The sequence below is a fragment of the Octodon degus genome, unplaced genomic scaffold (assembly GCF_000260255.1).
Source record: "Octodon degus isolate 3935 unplaced genomic scaffold, OctDeg1.0 scaffold00116, whole genome shotgun sequence".
Classification (NCBI taxonomy): domain Eukaryota; kingdom Metazoa; phylum Chordata; class Mammalia; order Rodentia; family Octodontidae; genus Octodon; species Octodon degus.
Window position 1 is genome coordinate 8,609,635 of NW_004524692.1, and position 22,431 is coordinate 8,632,065.

The following is a 22,431-nucleotide window of genomic DNA, read 5'->3' on the forward strand; positions in this document are numbered from 1 at the left end:
TCTGTATGACATTGACTGTATGTTTCTCATGTAGTAGTTTTCTTCATGTAGGCACCCATGTATTCTGATTTTCTTAGAGCATCCTTCCTAATTCAGGTTTTCTGTGAGTTTTACTGATTAAATTCTGTGGTGTAAAATTTTCCTTTACTTTACAGGCAATAATCCTGACATCTCTGGTGTTTAAACCTTTAACACAATAGGAAAAAATAGAGGCAGAACATAAATAAAACTTTGTAAATTAAACTATAATTCTTATTAAATTGATGTTCTGCTTTGATAATTGATTATTCTTTAGATGTGGATAAAGTTCTTACATTATCTGTAAATTTTTCTGCATTGTGATTTAAAGACCCTTATTTAAAAGAATATGAAAGGAAAGTTAGTTTACTTACAAGAGTGGCCATAACTAACTTTCATCACCAGGTCGAGCTAATGTAAGAGCAACAGTCTAGACTTCTAAAACCCATTAAAAATATGTGTTTCCCATTGGAAGAATTCTGGTCCCATGAAATACTTACTCTGAGGTGACTGTGAAGGACGGATCTCAGCTGGCAGCTATCCCCACTAGAAGCCACTTCAAAGCAAGTGAGGTTAAGTTTATCACCTTCTTCACAATTGATACTTGCCAGTCGTCCGTGTATCACTACTTCCATCTTTCCTGTATTATCTTGTATTTCATAATAAATGAATTCTTCCCTTTTTGTTTTCTGCAAAAGAATATTTGCACATATCTTCTGAGAAATGTGTCAGACATGTTCACTGCTATGAGAGTTGAACTGTGTTAGTGGAAATACTGGTTTCCAAAAAGGTAAACAAAAATTTAAGTTCAAGATTAAAGATATCAAATTTGCTAAGAGGTTTTGGGGAGGAAATCCTCCATTTTGAAACCTTCCTGAGACTCTCCTTACCTAAAATCTTTATCTCTCAACTTTCCTAGAATAATTATCTATCTAATCTCTACTGTTTCCACATCAACATACCTGATATTTTTCTGGGAATCAAGAGAGAAATCAGGCAAGTATGATTGGTTTATTATCTAGTATCCCCTGGTGAGCAAAGAATGAAGACCATTTGTGTCTCAGTGGGGACTGAAAAATATTACAAAGAATTTTGATAAAGTAGATTATATTCTCTACATTGTAATTTCTTCTAGTTTTCCATTTACTCACTCTGTTTGAATCAGTTCAAATATTTAATCTAGAACACTTGTCCTCTTCTAGGGGCCTGTATCTCATTTCCTTCCTAATGTAGTATGTACATAGAGTCATTTACAGAATGAATGATAAATAATATAGGTGAAAGCAAAAAACCACCAACAAAGGCAATATAATTTTGAGTGAATTAATATTTGAATATCTATCTATCTATCTATCTATCTATCTATCTATCTATCTATCTATCTTTCTATCTCTATCTATCTATCTATCTATCTATCTATCTATCTATCTATCACTTACAGGGAGTACTGGGACTAAAATAGGCACCCTAAATCTAACAGTTCTTCAAAGTTCTTTCCAAATTATGGTCACTATTTACAAACTGAAAGATGAAGTACATGTTGCTAGTGCAGTGATGCTGAAATTTACAGAATGCCCAACATGCTTGTAGGTCAGGTTGATACTGCGGTAACTTGGCTCAGGTGCTGACAGAGAGGGCTCTGAGTGTCCACGTGGAATACTTTTTTTTTATAGGTTTGCCACCACTGCTCTAGTTTTTTTCACTTTTATATTTCTCTTATTATTTAGTGCCAAAATCAGTTGCTCAACAATTTCTTGTTGAAAAGTCATAAATGGGAAGCTATGAGAGCAACTTAAGAGTACAATGGATTGGAATCCAGGATGTCCATTGTACATAGTTGTTTTCTAGGACAGAGTAATAATTTGGTTTCTTATTCTAGGCATTGCTTCCAAACCCAAGTTTTAGAAGGCAACTTCTTATTCCCAATTTAGTTGTCACCAGTGCAGAATAAGCTATACATTGTCTTCTAATAGGATGGCTATGAATTTATCAATATAATTATTGAAATACTGAGGTTTCTTGATAAATTTCATCCTTAAATTTGTATTGTAATACTTAGAGAAGAGGAATGTTAAAAACCTGACAGTCCCACACTCTGAAGTGAGAAGATGCCACTCACCTCTCCCAGGTAAGGAAGCTTGTTACCTGTGTTCAGTAATTGGCTAAAATGCAGTTGGAAGGTTGCCATATTAAAATTTGGGGTGCAGGAGAAATTTTAAAGATTCATGCTTCTTACTTACCTTACATACCCTATATACTCCATTCACATATTTTCCTTCTCTTTTTGAGCAAATCTGGCTGATTTTAGGAGTTGCTTTGGCATGCTTAATCAGAGCAGGAGAGATGTTTATCCTTCCATCAGCACACACATTAGACACTGTTGAATGTTTATATATCTCCAGAAATCCATCTCTATCAACATAATTTGATATGCTGATGACATTGCTTGGGGTGAATTTATCCTTAAATGTGATGTCAAAAACTTTCACTTGAATGCATCTTTGCTCAGTGGCCACTGTGGCGTGAAACATCATTTTCTTCTCTTCTCCAATCATATACGTAATTGCTTCCGTCACTTTCAGCACCATCACTTGTTTGGGACCCGGCTGCAAACCAAATTCATCAGAAGGTTCGCTGGGTGAGCACTGCCATCTTGGCTTCTACTTGGATAGTACATAAGAAAACACAAGCAGAATTATGGAAGTGTGCCATGACCACCTAGGGAGAGCCATCTCACACTCAGTGTAGATGCCCAAAACACATCTTAGTTACGGGACTCACAGAAAACAGTTTCTGAAATGATATAACTCAGCCAGCAGAAGAAATGAAAAAAAAATGTTAAATGGTAATATCAGCTTATATTAGTACTTATAAAGTACTTTCCAACAAGTCAGTGCTGCTTATGTAAGGAATAGTAATGTAGACACTAGAAGAACCTCAAAATTTCCTTATCTGAACATGTCCAGGCTAGAAGCTCTTCAGTTTGAATAATAAGAGGTATTGAGAATCACAGAAATGGAAGTCAGCATGAAATAACTTTGCTTTGAACACCTGAGTTTGCAGGGATCTGCACTATTTTCCCAGTTTTAAGGAGCACATTATTGAGATGTGCAGTTGGCTCATGATCTGGAGAGGGAATTTAGAGGCAGCCATCAGAGTCCTGGGAACCGGTGATTGGAAAAATTGAAGTTGCCTCCACAGACCAGCACTGTGGCTGCAATCTGAAAAATTATGTATACCATGTCCTGTGAGTGAGGGTCCTTCACACTGACTTCTGATTCATGTAGTCAAATACATTTTAACAACAGGAAAAGATATTTCTCTATATGATTAAAGCAGCAACAGAATGAGATCAGTATACTGAAACAAGTTACTCAATACTTAGGGAAGAAAGTATAACTCTGTGTATGATAAAAGAGTATATGAGGTACATACATTCTTATTATGTTTCTTGAAGGTATAGGTTATACTAAAAATGACCTAAGTAAAATAATACAGAGTTACCTTTATAATGTACATAATGATCATGTACTTTTCACATGTGGTTAATTTTAGACTCTCTTGGAGCCGGGGAGATGGCTCAGTGGAATAAGCACTTCCCTGGCAAGTGCAAGGGCCTGAGTTCAATCGCCGGTTCAAAAAAAAAAATAAGAATTTTAGACTCTCTTGATATTTTGAATAATAGTTCCAGGTATTATAAGTGTATTTAAAGAGCCTGGATTATTTTAAAATACATGTATTTTTGTACAATATGGAAGAAAATGATATTCTTTGGAGATATATATATATATATATATATATATATATATATATATGAGAAAATTAAAATGGCTATTAATAAAGGCTCTACTGAACCATTTTCCCAAGCTGATTGCTATTTTACTACATAACTAAAAAGGAAAAATAGTTTTATATATCTACTAGAGGAAATTATACTATACAAGGTAAAGATAATCCCAGTGCTTGAGAGGCACAAAACAGAAGGATCACTATGTGTCTGATATACATGGTGAGACCCTGTAGATCCTATACTAAATACAAAAAAATAAAAATTTAAAAATTTAAAGAAAGAAAAGAGAGAAAAAGAAAGAATAAAAGAAAGAAGGAAAGAAAGAAAGTAACAAAGAAAGAAAGAAAGAAAGAAAGAAAGAAAGAAAGAAAGAAAGAAAGAAAGAAAGAGTATTAGGACCAGCCAAATAGCTCAGCAGATTAAAGCACCTGCAAGCAGTCACTGGGGCCAGGGGTTCAATCCCCAGGCCTGCTGTGCCCACCCTGTCCTTTGGGCTCACTGAGAAAGTAATTAAGACTGGGCATGGTGGCGCAAGGGCACCTGTAATCCCATCTCTTGGGAGGCTATAAACAGGCAGATCATTATGAGTCTAATCTAGTAGTGGGACCCTGAACACTGTAGACACTTCCCTAACATTAAAAAAAAAAAAGATAGAGAGCACTGTGGTCATGAAACAAAATGAAGAGACAAAACTGTCAATTTTATGACTCTGATCCTCATTTTTACTAAAGAAGTAACTATGTGTTCTCCAAAAGTTAAGATGTGAGAGATGCATGGGAGCATCCTTGACCGCGGGAGCACAGACAGCCTACCTTCGAAACAAGCAAATCCATCTCTGATTCTGATTGGAAATCTTCATGTATGGTGGGCATGCATGGAACAGTACTAGATTTATTCTGCTGGCTTTTGTCGCCTGAGGTTTTGGCCTTTTCTCTGTATTTTCTTTGAACTAATGATATAAAAGAAAATGCAATAAAATGAGGGCAAGATCATACTGGTGTCAATAAATTTAGTCTCTCTGTCTGTGTATGTATGTCAGCTCCTGTACTTCTAATTCTTTGCCTCATTATGAGACAGCCTCTGTGTCATTAGAGGCACAAGAACAGCCTCAATGGTTTCTTTCTTTTCACAGGGACAATTAGTCTTGTATCCTATATTCTCCTTTTAAGCATCAAAAGTTTTATTGATATTATGAATAGGTCACCATCAATAGAATGCCTTAGCAAATTTGAAATAAAATTCATCTATTTAAAATGCATAAATCTTCAACATTTAATCTGAACTCTTCTAGTTTTTACAATACGCCAGAAGCCTTAGAAGGGTCAAGAATTCAATCTGTTTTATTTTTTTAATTTCCTTTGTGGCCTAATCCAAATCCTGTAACTCAAATATGAGAACTTTGTACAGAAGTGTTGCCTCGGTTGTCAACTTGTCTGCACCTGAGCTATGAAATTGCTTCAGATACTGAGGGACATGCAGAGGAAATGATGCTATGACCAAGTTGGGGTTCTAGTCTGTGTGAGGAAGGATGAACACTATTACCTTTTGACTTCTCTTTTCTGAGAAGAGCAGCACAGTCTTCTAGCTCTGGTATCGCTTTGAATATTTCTATCAGTTTTCCAATTCCTGCATCAATTTTGAACTTTTTTGCCATCAAGTCAGCAAATTGAATTCTGTCATATTTTTCATATGAGTTTCGTTGCAATGCTAACTCTTGGCGCAATAAGCACTTTATAATTTCAAAATTTTCATCACTGATAAGATATAAGCCTTGCCAAAGAACAATTTCTTTGAACATATCTACCATATTTCAAATGATAGGTGAACCTGCAATAGAAAATAGACATACAATGCTTCATGATATTTGTAGACAGGCAATTTCATAAATGAGATAGGCCTATGTACATGATTCCTGCCATTATGTGGTCAACAGTCACAAGGGTGTGTGAAACAAATGGGCCCAAGTTACCAGGTGTTTCATTATAATAAATGGAGGAAGCGGTGTTCCACTACATATTCCTAAGAACTTTCTCTTGATTAATGATCAGGTGTGTCAGGAGTGACCCGCAGAAAGAAAGTCTGGAGATAAGCAGTTCTTTAAGTGCTTAGAGTATAGGCCATGCAGGGTCAAAGTCCCCAGCTCCTCTTTCTATATTGCCTTTCTGGCTGGCACCTATTCTTGGCATATATCTTCTGGCTGCTCTCTATTCCCTTAACTATTTCTCTTGACCACTTCATTAATTAATTCTCATTAGTGTTGTGTCTCCAGTGGTGTTGTACCATGTCCTCTGTTCCCTATCACTGTCACAAATTGGATATTGCATGGGATCCAGGGCAGGATCCAAACATTTATTGACTGGAATTACACAAACTGTTGCTTCATATGTTTCAGTATACCACTTTAAAAAAAATGTCAATTTTCCATCTAGAAGCTGTAAATCAACCTTGCTGATATGCTTCAACAATTCTCCCATTTTCTATAAAAAGAAAAACAACAAAAACTCATTCTTCCTCAATATAGTACTGCATGTCTGCTTAAAATTATTTGCATTTCTTTACTTTCTAATTTTTTTACTCATTGCATCTGATTCTTTAGAAACATGCAAAATACATTCTTTCTCATATTTTATGTTATTGCAGTTCAAATTTTTGTTCCTGTACAAATATTATAGCATTTCCTTCCTTATTTTCTCCCATTTAGCCACTAAGACTCAACTGAGGGTTAGTCTTTTGGAGTCTTCCAGAGCACATGAATGGACTGAGTATTATGCCACTGTACCTGTTTAACACCTTTGCATTTTTTGGATGACACACAGTGCATGATATGGATTTCAATTTTCATGTAAAGTACAAATGCTTTTAGTTTAGAAATCATGTGTTTGTGTATCTTTTGTGTAATCAAAATTTTGAAATTTCTGAGGGTATTTACTGCTTCTTTCTTTTTGTCAAAATTTCCTTACATACTTTTATTTACTGTACCACTTCTAAAGAAAGGGTTTCTTCTTAAGAAAACAAGCAAATCCTCAGCTTGAAAATCCATAGAGTGAAGGGAAACTTCACACAAAGGTCCATTGTAGTGAGCGAAATTCAAGATTATTACATGCAAAACTATTAATGTATAAGCCATGAGAAATAATGTTTGGATTACCACAGTGATTCAAAACTAATACTGAAACTAATTTTCAATCACAAAACAGGCAGTTGCAAGAAGAATAATTTTAGCCAATACTGGACAAAAATCCAGTATCCATTCCAAAACCAAAATCTTTCAAAAATGGAAATAATGGATAGATGACTGTAATCACATAACTGTGAAATTTAACCAGATGTGAGATGATAGAAAGATATAAATTATGTAGGTTCATATCAGTTAAATGAGAATACTCATATATTTTATTTTTGCAGTATTATTAGTGCTGATTGTGTCAGAGTGATGTATATCCAATTGGTGTTACAAGTAGTACATTAGTTAGAACATATACACTAAACATATATACCAAGTAGCCTTCAGCAACACTGAGATTCCGAGTATCAAAATATGCCTAGCCCTACATGTGTTGAAGAGTTGCTCTCATCCTCTTTTGCTGAAAAAAAACTGAATCAGAAATTTTGAAATATGAAATTATAATATTTAAATACAAAAGCATAAAAAAATCTACTATCTGATAAAAAAAGACCTTGACAGTTTAGTAAGAAAAAAAGACAGAAAGATTGATTGGACTTAATATTGCAAAAAAGAAACCAAGCAAATCTATGGAACAAACTTAATTCAAATGGAAACACACTTGACTATGGGTAATAATATCTTAAAAATAGGATCTGATGAAAGAAGAATAACAGGAAATATCAATAAGGTAGAGCATGAAAGGAAACAGACTAGGACCACTGCATGAATGACTCATTCTTAAAATATAATACACAGGTATAAGTTTAACCTAAAATAAAAAGAGAAAATACAAAAGTCCTACAACTGCAAGTAGTTATAGCAGCAAAATTTGTGATATCCAAATCTTGGCAACAAGCAACAAGCCTGTCACCTGAGGAATGGAGGAAAAAATGTGATAATTTTTTTTAAAATGTGGTATTTTTATACAATGGAGTACTACTCAGCTATAAAGAATGATAAACTTGAAGCCTTTGTATTTAAGTGGATGCCACTTGAAGATATACTCATAAGTGAAATAAACCAGACCCACATGTGTAAATATTGTGTAGTCTCCCTAGTATGAGAACTCAAAAGAAGAAAAAAAAAAGGAAAAGGTATAACACAATTAAAAGAAAGCAAGAACTTGAAGGTTAGACAATGAAGAGAGGGCAAGGAGAAAAGATAGGAAACATGACAGGGGCAAAGCCTACACTTGTAGGCACAGATGGGTAAGGCAATGATCTTGAGAATCTCCAACATATTTTTGAAACTAGCAGTTAATTAGTAGGATTTTCACCCTGATTAACTATATATGCTGATACCTTTGAACTAAACAATGGCAATGATGAAAGCAGTGCGTTGTTGGTAGGGTCATGTTTGGAATTCCGGTCATTCTGGTATTCTAAATATGTACTGCTTGTTATGACATACCAATTACCACCATACTGTCTCTTAAGTAAATGTTTGTTTTAAAAAGGGTAAGAAATAAAAAGAAGAGACAAAAGAAAATAAATGTCATAGGACTGTCCTGCTACCATGGTGTATATGGTTAAATTTTTAAATTTTTGTGTAAAAATATGTAACTGTTTATTCACATTTTCAAAAATATCTTTTTATTTTTTAAAATATTTATCTTCATATTCTGGAGGGACTTAAAGTTTGACATTTCAGCACTTGATGGAAAATACCTGTTCCATGTTATGCCTAAGATGTTTGATATTCAGAGAGACAGTGAGGTTAAACTCAACTACCTATGTTGTAGGGTAATAATAAGCTTCTGTTCTGGAGAGTTGACAACCTAAGTTTGCAGATCAAAAATTAGAGAAAAAGAAGGGCTACAAAGATAGCCAGCATTTTGGCCCTAGCATTTCGAGGTCAGAGAAGACTCAGGACATAGGAGAACCTGTACAGCAACATCATGTAACTCAGTTGTGTCCCAAATTTTCTGATCAAAGGATTATGAGTCCACAGAGGAAAATGATCAATGATGTAGAGTGTGTGTAAGGAAAGTTACATGGAGAGAAAACATTCTCTCAGTTTTTCACAGAGAGGAAATTGGTCAAGCAATGGCCATGACTCGTCCACATGGCTGACACTCACAAAGGATCTGCAAACTGTGGTACAGGGTTTCAGGTAAAATCCTGACAGGATATTTCTGACCTTATCCAATACTAAAGTTACATTTCTTGTTACAGAGGTCTTGATTTATCTTGGTCTTAACCATCCAGCAGAAAAGTATGGAATCGTAGTATAAAAAGTAAAGCCATATTAATATGCTGATCTGTAAAAGCTCAAGTCAACAACTTCTGATATTGCCAGTCTCATGTAAAACCCACTACTATTATGGACTACTGGACTGTATTGGAATATTTTGCTGCATTCATGCCCCTACAATGTTAAAATGACAATGGAATACTCTTCTCTGAAAAAACTAAACAAAAAAGTGGGATAAAAATAAAGGACCATTTTGTATCTCTATATTCAAAATAAGATAGATATACAGGTACATTTCTCTTAATTCAATGAATAAAGAAGTTTGTTCTAATAGTGATTGTGAACAGGATATCATTTCTGTATTGTACAATGAATAACCACTAAGACAGAAATATGCAATGTATTAATTATTGAAACTGCTATTAATCAGTTTTTAAACTGTCTGAATTCTATTTGTTTCTCAATAATATTATTTAGAAAAATAATTGCTATGCAAAAGGCAGCTAAGTAAAAGTTAGTCTACTTTACAACATTAAGTTAGCCTTAAGATAAATTTATTACACTAAAAATATAAAGTCTTATCATATACCACAAAATGCAGAAGTTTTAACACTTAAGAAAATACAGTAGCTTTCATTGCAAATTTTTCTAATGAGTGGAATTTCTATTTGGTATTACTCTATTATAACTTGCATAAATTCTCCAGTGAGAAACACATTTACCTTCCATTTATCAATTTTAGCCAATTGATGCCCACATCATGTACTTCATAATCTTCAAATATCTCATTATATTTCTTAGACTAATTGTGGAGGAACAACCGTGTCTACTACTTCCCTAAGTGAAGGGTCAGAATCAATTTATTGCAGAGAATCTAAACGCAGCTGATACTAACTCTCCTCCCTACACCCAGAATCAAGAGAACCTTTGGTTACATTGTGGATGTCTTTAAGAAATATTCACATTCCTTATGAAACTACTGACAAGACTTACCTTCTACAACATCTTTTTAGCCGGAGACTGGTATCTTGAGAGTTTTAGAAATGCAGAAATTTGATCTTGTTGTGTTTCAAGAGGAAAGAAAATCTGTAAAGGTCTTGGAAATTGAGCAGCAAGATGTTGTAGTCTTCCTAAATGAAAAGTCAATCAAGTATTTCTAAACAAAATTAAGAAATCCAGTAGTTATCTGAGTCATCTAATTATTCTAGGAGCACTCTGTGTCTCACTGCAGAAGCCCAGGGATGGAATGTGAGGTTCCTCCCATCTCTGCTCTTAACTTTCTATTTCCTCTAGCAGAGAAACTGCACTTGACTGCTTGAACATCTCAGTGATCACCACAAGGAAGAACTCAGCTATGCTTACTCTTTATCACACTAACCTTAACAGATAAAAGAAATGTACATATGAGAAATCTGGCAAGCAGCAAGGTTGCATAGAGGTCATTAGGCTCCTATAATAAATTTGAAACTTAAATCCCAGTACTAAAAGGAGGAGGCACTTTTCTGTGACTTTTTCCTTCATTCTTGCTCACATAGTAGCAGTGATGAAAGGATTTCTTTTGCTGATATTACCAGAATGCATTTTCTGGAGAGCAGAGGGTCTGCTAGGAAATTGCTTCTTTTGTGGCTTGCCTAAGCATAAAATCATTATAAACACGTAGGTCTATCAAAAACACTTGTTGCTTTAGTTGCCTTCTTGACTCTTGCCCTCTTGATTGAATTATTTCAATAACTAAGTTCATGATTACTCCATCTCTTATATTATTATGGAGAACCACAACACAGCATTATAGCTTTGCAAAATCTAGACGAATATTGAACTTCTGGTAGGGACATGAACGTCATGTAACTTCTGCAGTTTCTTCTTGTCTGTGCACAGTAAATGCTTTCTGGAGCAAAGCAACTCCCTTATGTTAGCAACCTTTTTTGTATTTTTAGTAAGGGTCTATAGGGTCTACAGGGTCTCACTACATAGATTGGACTAGTAGAGATCTGCCTGAGTTCAGCCTCCCGAAGAACTGGAATTACAAGTATGTGTCACTGCACCCAGTCTGGATGCCATCTCAGCATGCCTCACAGGTGGGGCCAGCACTGTCTCTTACGTTAACAAACAGATAACAATTAAGAACAATGTTCCTAATGCATTTTAAGCAGATTGTAGTATGTGAAGCAAAGGAATGTCAAAAAGTCATATTTGGACTCATAAGGGATGAATAAACAATCAGTGATATGTCTAATCACACAGAAAGCTCAGATCAAATTAGGAGCCATACCACTTTATCCTGATAGTCAGAGTAGCATTCTGAGGAAGCTCATGCATAGGAAGTCTCGGGTGGCAGCAAAGGGAGGTGGATCACAGTGCTTGCAGTATATATGCCTGTGTACTTTACAAATGACGGGCTGGAATTTGGTGGGAATTTCTTGCTCCATTCTCACACTGGAGGGAGCAAAAATAGGAAAATTCATTCCTACAAGCCATTTTATATAAAGCAGTATTCATTCATTAGTGAGTGTGTGCAGCCCTCATGACTTAAAAATAACGCAGGGTGCTGACCATGCTACAGAGGATAAGTTCATGCAGCCCTAGCATGTGTTGCTGTCATTGTCTTTGCTGTTTCTATTATCTGATGGCTGATTTCATGTAAGATAGATAACTTCTGAGGAAGACTTTACTAAGTATCCTCTCCAGTTTTATAAACCTTCATTTCAAGACTCCCACTCTTTACTCTTAATATATTCCTTTATTGAACCTTAGAATCAAAGATGAATTTCTCATCTTGCAAGTAAATCAGAAAACTCCCACTACACTTCTTGTTTTAATGCTTCCTCAAATGAGTGAAATGTACAGTTTATGCATATGCACTCATGTAAAGTGAAAGTAGAGTTAGAATTTAGATTTCCTAATACATTTGCCCAATTTTGGGTGTTGGCACATTGAGAATAAAACATGACAGGAAGTAATGGAGAGGTGGTATTTGAATTGCCTTTTCTTTTAGCTTCAGTTTAGAGGTTGAGAATCTTGGATCCAAGGGGGCAAGACTCTTACCAATTCTAGTAAATATTTGTGCATTCACAGGTGTTTAAAATAACAGCCATGAGTTTTAAGAATTAAAATATTAGTATCTTTGGGCATGAAAATTGATCTAAAGTTACTGTAACAAATGATACCAATTTGGCCTTTCTCGCTAGCCAATGTCAGATGAATGACTTTTCCTTCAGCCCTTAAATCTGCGGTATATCAGGTTAAATTTCCTAAGAAGTAATTCCCATCTATAAACATGAGCATCTATAGGGACATATATTTTATCTTATGTGTATTTATATATGAAAATTCATATATGTATATATTTATATGTACTGTTTTTATATATTGTAGGTATATTTCTGTTAATTATTTATTTGTTTGTTTGTTTGCTATATTTTGGTACTATGAATTGAACTCAGGGTCTTATGCTTGCCAGGAAAGTACTTAGGTTGCTAAGCTATCTTCCTGGCATTGAATTATATATTTGATATTTCTAAGTTTTGTTATATTTTATAATTTGCATTCAATAGTAAAATAAAATATTAATACAATCAAGTATTAAAGCTTTAATATGTATTGAACATTCATAAAAATAGCAATAACTTCAACATCAAATTTTGTTTACTAAAATAAATTCCTATATGATCTACAGTGAAGATACAAGGAAAATTATACAACAAAATAAATCTTCAACTAGATCAATGAAGGCAGTCATTACACATGAAAATATCATGTTCTTCACACAGGTGTTGCTCCCAGTGCGTTTTTTCTTGTGTTTTTGTAGGCTGTACTTGACACCTTGGTTGTATTTCTGTTTCATTGGGAAGTTCTAATTATATTTTGCAATGCTTACTTAAGAAGAAAAAAATCTTGATAAAATATTAAATTTTAGCATTTTTATGTATATAGTAAACATAATCTGGTCCATCAAAAACCTAAATAAAACAACATAAATCTTTCTTTGCATTTTAATTAAAACACAAATAAAACTAAAACAAAAATGAAATTTACTTCAATTGTGACAGTAAAGGTCATTTTTAGTCTTGAAACACCATGTCCCTTTCATAAGAATCTCTCACAATGATAACACTTGTGTTATATTTTCCTATTTTTCCTGGAGACATAAAGGACATCTCATGGGTCTTGTTCTTTTTCTAGCAAAAAATATTTTCTGAGGTTTCACATCTTTATTCAATGGTTTGTTCCAGAATTTTTTCATAGTTCTTTGAGCGGATACATATTGTTCTTCCTCTGTTGTAATCAATTGTTTATATATTCCACTCATTATTCACTAAGAAAAGCCTCTCCAAATTTTTCTCATACATATTCGCTCCCCTTAGCCAAACCCAAAAGAAACAACACTGATTTCTTTTGGTTCTCCTGAAGATTTCTTGGAGAATTCTGGATATTTTCTACAAAACCATTAACAAGGCTTACCTCCTTGCAAAGCCCTTTAGAGGAGATCTGGATCTTGTGATTTACAGCAATGCAAGAAGTAGTGGTTGTGTTTGAAAAGGAAGAGAAACAAGGAAATGTATGGGACACTGAATAACAAGATGTTGTAATCCTCTGAAATGTTAAGAGAATAAAGTGTTCCTAAAAGTAACAAAGAAAAGTGATACATATTAGAGTCATCTAATATGTGTATGTGACCAACACTTCAGAAGGTGAGGAGCAGAGTGTGAGGCTCCTCCTACCCATGGCTTTAAGTTTCAATTTTTTCTACCAGAGAAACTGCAGTTGACTTTTTGTAATATCTCATTGATCAAAACAAGGTAGAACTCAGCTGTACTTCATTTTTTTCATATTAACTTCGACAGATGAGGTTTCAATATTTGGTATCCAATAGCCTTGCACACAGATCATTAGAAAGCTCTATGAGTTTGAGAACATGAAACATGAACATGAACAGTGCTTGCTAGATCTAACATCTTGTATCTTTTTGAATAGTGCTCAGTTTTTCCAGTCTTGCATCACTTTTGAACAGTTCTGTCATCAGGTCAGCACCTGTCATATTCTTCATGCTTGTTTCCATTAAACTTTTACTCATGTCATAGAATTGACTTTATTATTATAAAATGATAGTCAGTGCTAGAACATAAGACCTGCCAAAGTACAAGTTCCTAGAATATAATGACCATCTTTGAAATGATAGTTGAATCTATACAATAAAGTATGTGCAATATTGATATACAACTTTACAGATATTTCAAAAATGAGATAGGCCTATGTACATGATTCATTTCAGAATGTGGTCTGAATTCGCAAGTGTGCATGCACAAAAGAGGGACATAGTTTCCATGTGTTTCACTATAACAAGGTGATATAGAACTGCTTCACTGCACATTCCTCAGAAGTTCCCATTTATCACTGATGAATTCTGTTAGTGTTAGATGAGGGGGAAAAAGTCTGGAGTCGGACAGATCTTGTATTGCTTAGCATGTAGCCTACACTGTTCAAAGTCCCAAATTTATCAATTCTGTATGGATAGAAGCCTGTCCTATCTATATATCTCTATCTATCTATCTATCTATCTATCTATCTATCTATCTATCATCTATCTATCTATCTATCTATCTATCTATCTATCATCTATCTATCTATCTATCTATCTATCTATCTATCTATCTATCTATCTATCTATGTTTCTGACTCTCCCCCAAGCCTTGTCTTTTGTCTGCTTGATGCTTCATTAATTAACTCTCACTTGCATTTTGTCTCCTGTGGGTTTGGACCATGTCCTCTGTAACTCTATCACTGTCACACGTTGAAAGTTCTTTTGTTCAAGTGCAAGACCAGAAAATAGTTGGTTCTGGCTACTTCAAGTATTGCTTATTTTTTTCCTTAGGTTCTTTTTTTTAGATACAGCTCATTTTCTGTCTGTAAGCCATGGATCAGTCTTGCTGAAATCCTTCAACAATTCTCCAAATTTATATGAATAACAAAACAACAAAAAGCTCTCCTTTTTCTTAAAATACCTTAGAATATTTGATAAAATTATTTACACTCATTTGCTTCCTAATTTTTGGTACCCCTTACAACACATTCTTTAAAAGTATACAATATTCCTTCATTTGTCACATTTTATGTCGTTGCTAATACCCTTTTCTTTACATGGAATAAAATTCCAGCATTGCTTCGTGTTATTTCCTTTCATTCAAACACTGAGTCTCTCCTGGTATGTTGCCATTTGGAAGCTTCCAGAGTATCCAAAAGAACTGAGTGTTGTACCTTTCAACTTTCATAGCGTGAGTGCCTTTTCTTGATGACACTCAATGCATGGTGTTGATTCCAATTTTTCAGTGAGCTAAAAATCCTTTATTTTAGGAATAATGTGTTAATTTACATTTTGTTTAGTTGAAGTGTTCAAATTTCTGAGGCTATTAATTGCTTCCTTCTTAAGAAAACACACAAATCCTCAAAATGATCAGACCTACTGAATGAGGAGTAGGTCCACACAGAGACATACTGTAGTGAGTGTAATTGAACAGTATTCAATGCAAATCACATATTCTAAAAGACACCAGAAATAAAGAGTGAATCACCTACAGTGACTGAAGATAATTTTGAAATTGAATCTCAACAACAAAACAAACTGCAACAACAGGAATAAATTTTGTGTAGTACTAGTCCACAATACCATATCTATTTCAAGATAAATGCACTTTAAAAATAGAAAGATTTGCCCCACACACCATGCTGGCCTTGCCCCCTGGGAGTTCTGAGCCACCCACCAGGTCTGGGCCTGGTAGCTCATGCCTATAATCAAAGTGCTGGAAAGCCTGAAAACAAAAGGATTACTATCAGTCTGAGCTGTGTAGTGAGACCTTGTACAAATACATAAAAAAAGTAAAGATTTGATGGGCACTCAGGACATTGCTAGAGGATCCATGGCCTCAGCTGAACTCTTTGGATCTCAAGGTGTGGGCAGAGCTACAAGAAAGTGATATTTGAAAAGAAAAAACATAAAAATTATTCTCTGATATTAAAGACTTCAGTAATTTTGAAAAGCAAAGACATACAGAGAATTATTGATACGAGGTAGTGTTCAACAGCAGCAAAAAATAAGCAAAGCTGAATATCCTGCAGCCAAAAGTAAGTCAAATGAAAACAAACTTGACTAGGGGTGTTCATTTTCAAAAACAAGGTTGGATGAAAGAGATGACAGGAAATACCAATACTGTGGGGACAGGGACAGAAGGAAAAAAGAATAGAATACTTCACTAATGTTTTTGATTAAAAGTATAAAATACAGGTGTATGCTCCCCTGTGCCCGCTGGATCTCTCCCAACCAAGCCCAGGCTGCCGAATGAGTGAAACCTTTCATCTCACTCTCAGGAACCCTCCACCCTTACGGAGCCCACCCAAGCCAGCTGAGGGAGTGAGAACTTCTGCCACACGCTCAGGACTCCCCAGAGCCAGCCCAAGACTAGGTACTACGAGTGAGTGGGAGAGCTTCCTTGATCCCCTGCGCCCTCTGGGCCTCTCAGGACCAAGTCCAGGCCCGCCATACAGGCCTAGGGTGAAACTCTGCAGCTGAAGTCCCTGCAGAGAAACTAGGGGCCAGAACAACATGACTAATCCAGGAACAGAACATCTTGCTAGAGAGGCATTACAGGTTCATTTCCAAGGACTGAAGCAGGAAGGAGCTGAGTACAACAGCTAGACCCAAGGAAGGCACAACTGAATGAACTCAAAGTTAATAGATCTGCACCCAAATTTCAGTAGGTGCTAAAGTTATAACAACATCAGAGTTCTACATCAAAGATCAGAGGACAGTGCTATACAAAATGATAAAGAGAAGGAGCAAAATGCAATCTCAGAACCCGAGTCAACATACAACAAGTGCAAAGGACTCTAGCAGAGAAGAAATTGGGAGTCAGAGAGCTGAAATGTCTGAATCAGTAGCATCTGAAGTAAAGAAACAACTGCAGAAAGGTATAGAAGAACTCATATCAGGAATAATCTCTGAAATAAAAAAAGAAATCTCTGAATTAATAGCTTCTGAAGTAAAGAATCAAATGCAGAAACATATAGAGGAAATCAGATAAGAAATAATCCTGTAGTTAAAGAATTAACAACTGCTTCTCAAGAACACATTGATTAAAAAAATAGAGAATAGAAAAATGATAGATTCCTTGAATGAGCAATACAGGAAGGAAATAAATCTCATGAAGCAGAGTCAAACAGATATAGAAGAACTTAGAATCTCAATTACAAGCTTACAAAACTGTTTGAGTGAAATTGAAGATAGAGTTTCAGATCTTGAAGATGCATCACAGCTAGTGAAAAGGTAAGAAAAGATCGCTTAAAAACAACTAGGATGGGGGCTGGTAAGATGGCTCAGTGGTCTAAAGCACCTACTTAGAACAAGCTTAGCAAAGCACAGGGACCACGGTTCAATCCCCCGGCCCCACATGCCAGCCAGCCGTGCCCCCTGGTGGGCTGAGCTGGACACACACACACACACACACACACACACACACACACACACACACACATAAAAATAAATTAAAAAAATTAAAAAAAAACTAGGATGTAGAAAAATATAATTCATCATCTGCAAGACAATGCAAAGATAAACAATGTAAAACTAATAGGCATCAATTAGAAAGGAGGAGCCAATACAATAAAATTATATAAAATGAATATGGGCAGAAGGAATTGCAGAAAATTTCCCAAATATGAGGAAACAATCTGATATTTGGTAATCAAAGCATACAGAACTCCAAATAACTTCAACCCAAATGAAAACACACCGAGACATATAATAGTCAAGATCCCAGAAATCCAACACAAGAAAAGTATACTGAAAGCCACTAGAAAAAAGAAGCAGATCACATTCAAAGGAAAACCTATTGGAAATATGGCAGAATTCTTTTTATAAAACCTTGAAGGAAAGAAGAGCATGGAGCAGAGTACTTAAAGTCCTCTATGAGGACAAATTCCAGCCCAGATTACTATATTCTACAAAACTCTCTTTCAAGTTTGATGGAGAAGTAAAATACTTCCATGACAAAGAACAAGTACAGAACTTCACGATGACAAAGCCTACACTACACACACTATTGAAAGATGTTCTAGGGAGGGAACAAAATGATCAGAACTCCATGAGCGAGAGCAGAAGGAACCCACTAAATATAGCAAACAGTTAAACACAGGAGAAAAAGAAGTAAACAATAGCAGGTAAATAACATGTCAATGGTAAATCAATATATCTCAATTATAACCATCAATGTAAATGGACTCAATTCAGCCACTAAAAGACACAGACTGGCACAGTGGATTAGGAAACAAAATCCAACAATATGCTGTATGCAAGAAGCACAGTTTACTCATAAAGGAATTCATAGGCTGAAAGTCAAAGGATGGAAAACAATACTACATGCCTCAACACCTCAGAAAAAAGCAGGGGTAGCAATCCTGTTCTGAGACAGTCTCAACCTCAAAGCAAGAATGATCAAAAGAAATAAAAAACGCCACAATATACTGGTTAGGAAAAAAATTCAAGAGGAAGAGGTAACACTCATAAATTTGTACACACCAAACACAGGAGGACCCAACTATATAAGACAAATATTAGTGGACATGAAAAATCTAATTTTCAATACCACAATCTTAACAGGAGACCTTATCACCCTGTTATCCCAAAAAGAGAGGTCAACCAGATGAAAAATTAGCAAAAATGTAGCAGAACTGAACCAGAGCTTGGAACAAATGGACATGGTGGACATATACAGAGTGTTCCACCCAACCACAGCTGAATACACACTTTTTCAGCAGCACATATGTAATTTCCTAAAATAGACCACATGCTATTCCTTAGGTCATGTTTAAGTATATGCAAGAAAACAGAAATTATCCCATACATAGTATTTGAACAGAGAGCAATGAACTGGAAATAAACAACAAAATAAACCAGAGAAACCCCATAAATACATGGAAATTAAACAACACTGTACTCACCAACCAATGGTTCACAGATGAAATTAAACAAGACTTTTAAAAATATCTATATTTCAATGAAAATTCAAGCACAACTTAGCTGAACATATGGGATGCGATGAAAGCAGTTCTCAGAGGAGAATTTATAGCTGTGAACTCACACATTAGGAAAATAGAACAGGAACAAATAAACACCCTAATGTTGCATCTCCAACATCTAGAACAGGAAGAGGAAAGCAAACCCAGAGCCCAAAGACAGGAAGAAATCATAAAAATTAGAGCAGAAATTAATTCAATTGAAATAATGAAAACAGTTCAAATAATTAATGAATCAAACAGCTGGTTCTTTGAAAGATGAAATAAAATTGATAATCCTATAGCTAACCTCATCAAAAAGAGGAAAGAAAAAAATCAAATACAAGCAATAAAGAATGAAAAGTGTATACCTCCCACAGACCAAATGGAAATTTAGAAGATGGTCAATAGCTACTTTGAGAACCTTCACTCTCGTTATGGAAGACACAGAAGAAATGGACAGATTCCTAGAAAGGTACAAATTAGTGTCTCTCAATTTCATAGGTTTCACCTTAAAGCACATACTTCAAATTACAGTAGTCTAGATCCTAAATCCAGTCCTAATTTTCCTGGTAGATACAATTGAGAATCTGGTTTTACCTTTCTATTGCTTTCTCTGACCTACTATAGAGTAAAATGAAAAAACAAAAACAAAAACAAACCTATCCAATTTTTAGAACTAATATAAAGACTGAGTGACATAAATGCTTGAAAAATTCCAGGTAACAAACTTGTAGTTATCAGGCCAACAAGGTAGCTCAGTGAACTAAGCACATGCTTAAGCAAGAACAGAGACTCAGGTTCAATCCTCTGTATGACATGCCATGCTGGCCCCACTCACAGGCATGCTGAATTGGACATGGAGCCTGGGTGCAGTGTCACATGCCTGTAACTCCAGTGCTAAGGAGGCTGAAAACAGGAAGATCACTATGAGTCCACCTGTCCTTGGTGTCATCCTATTCTTTGCTTGGGACCAAGAAATGTGCTGATTACTCCTATCCAGCAGGCGTGGAGGAGGAGGAGGAGAAGCAGGAGGAGGAAGAGGGAGAGGAGGAGGAGGACATCGGAGAGGAGGGGCTGGGAGCCAAAATGGCAAGAGATCTGTCGAGTATCCTCCTTGGGAAGGGTGGAGGAAAAAAAGCACTTCCTGCTCTATCTGTTGTGAGGGAAAGTTTGGAGGATTGTACTGGGGTGAAACCAGAACTGGAGAATCCAGGAGCAGGTGCATTTGTGTGCATTTGAGTAGGTGAGCAGTTACATTTGATCTGTTTGATTTGCCTTCCAACCTTAGTGGCTTTTAGTGCTCTGTGAATTCACATGAATGTTTTTTAGCAGTACGATATAGACTGTCAGTTTGTCATGTAGTATTTCTCTATAGGCAGGCTTCCTTGTATTCTGATTTTCTAGAGCATTCTTGCTAATTTAAGTTTTGTGTGAGCTCTACTAATGAAACTCTGGCATAAAAATATTTGTTTTATTGTTATAGACAATGACCATGAGATCCCTCGTGTTTAAATCTTTCACACAATTGGAAATAAAATGGATGTTGAACATAAACAAATCTTCCTGAATTAAATTAAAATTCTTATTGAATAATCTTTCTGCTTTGCTAATTAACTATGATTTAATTTAGGGTGGAGAACTTTGGACATTTTTGAAATTTTCTTCACAGTGATTTAAATAACCCTATTACAAAGAAGATAGAAGGAAATTTAGTTTACTACAAGACTAGCCAAGGGTAATATTCATCACCAGTGCAAGCTGTGTGTAATGGTAGCACTCTGGATTTCTAAAGCACAGTAGAAAATATGTGAGTTATCCTGAGAAGCATGATGATTCCATGAGATGCTTGCACTGAGGTGACTATGACTATGGAGTACAGATCTTAGCTGCAAGCTGCCCTTATTTAAGGTCACTTCAAAGCAAGTGATGTTAAGTTTATCTCCTTCTTCAAAGTTGATTTTGGGCACTCATCCATGTACCAGTACTTCCATCTTTCTCATATCATCTTGCATTTATAATAAATGCCTTCTTCCTTCGCCATTGTTGCAAAAGAACATTCACATATATCTGCTGAGAAATGTGTCTGACATGTTCATTGCTGTGAGAATTACACTTTGCTAGTGGAAATACAGGTTTCCAACAAGGTGAACAGAAATGTAAATTCAAGATTAGCGATGCCAAATTTGTTAACGTATTTTGGTGCGGAAATTCTCCCTTTTGAAACCTTCTTGAGAGCCTCCTCAGTTAAAGTCTTTATCTCACAACTTTTCAAGAAGAATTATCTTTTTAATATGTACTGCTTCCACATCAGCATACCTTATAGTTTTTAGGGAGTGTAGACGGAAATTTGGCAAGTTTGATAGGTTTATTGCTTAGTGTCTCCTAGAGAGCAGTGAATGAAGACCACTTATGTCTCAGTAAATTCTGAGAAATATTACTGTGAATTTCTATAAAGTGGATTATACTATATACATTAAAATTTCTTCGACTTCTTCATTTATTCACTCTTTTTATGTGTGTAGTACAGGATCTCACTACACAGCTCAGACTCATGGTGATCCTCCTACTCACTCCTTTTGAATAAGTTCAGATATTCAATCTAGATAACCTGTCCTCTTGTTGTGGCCTGTATCTCACTTACTTTCTTAACATAGAGTGTACATATAGCCATTTATAGAATGAACAGTAAATTAATATAGATGTGTCTCAGTTACTTTTCTTTCCTTGAGGGGCAAATATCCCACACACAAAATTAAGGAAGAAAAGGTTTATTTAGGTTATAGTTAGTGGAAGTTTCAATCCGTATTTAACAGACTCCAAAGCAGAGTGGCCAGTGGCAGTCCATGGCAGTAGAAAGAGGCAAAACAGCAAGAGCAAAACAGCAGAAGCAGTGGCAGCAATGGCCTCAGAGAGCACATCTGTCTTATGTTGCGTTCAGGCTATCCCTGTCAGGCTGAGTGTACCACGCACAGCGACAATCCCAGCACTGGACCATGAATTAATCACAGACTCTAAAAGAGCACCTCATGACTGCATAGTCTTTGGAGGGACAACTAGACAAAAACCATAACAATGTGAAAATGAAAAACTACCATCAAAGACAATACAATTTTGGGTGAAATAACATTTGAACAATTATTATTTGTTGAGATATACATATCTTATTATTAAAATAATTAACAATATTATAACAAATGTATTATCTATCTTATTATTT

At 35.5% G+C, this 22,431-nt stretch overlaps 1 protein-coding gene across 1 annotated transcript in view; it reads right to left on the reverse strand.

Moving 5' to 3' along the window:
* Positions 1-416: 416 nt before the first annotated feature.
* LOC101568202 (interferon-activable protein 203-like) overlaps positions 417-22,431 on the reverse strand; it is a 61,125-nt gene continuing 39,110 nt past the window's right edge. Inside the window, exons 4-7 of the mRNA XM_023699802.1 lie at positions 5,351-5,537; positions 4,621-4,757; positions 2,259-2,678; positions 417-707 (exon numbers count right to left, since the gene is read on the reverse strand). Coding sequence (XP_023555570.1) covers positions 417-707; positions 2,259-2,678; positions 4,621-4,757; positions 5,351-5,537 — 1,035 coding nt within the window. The remainder of the gene's footprint in view (positions 708-2,258; positions 2,679-4,620; positions 4,758-5,350; positions 5,538-22,431) is intronic.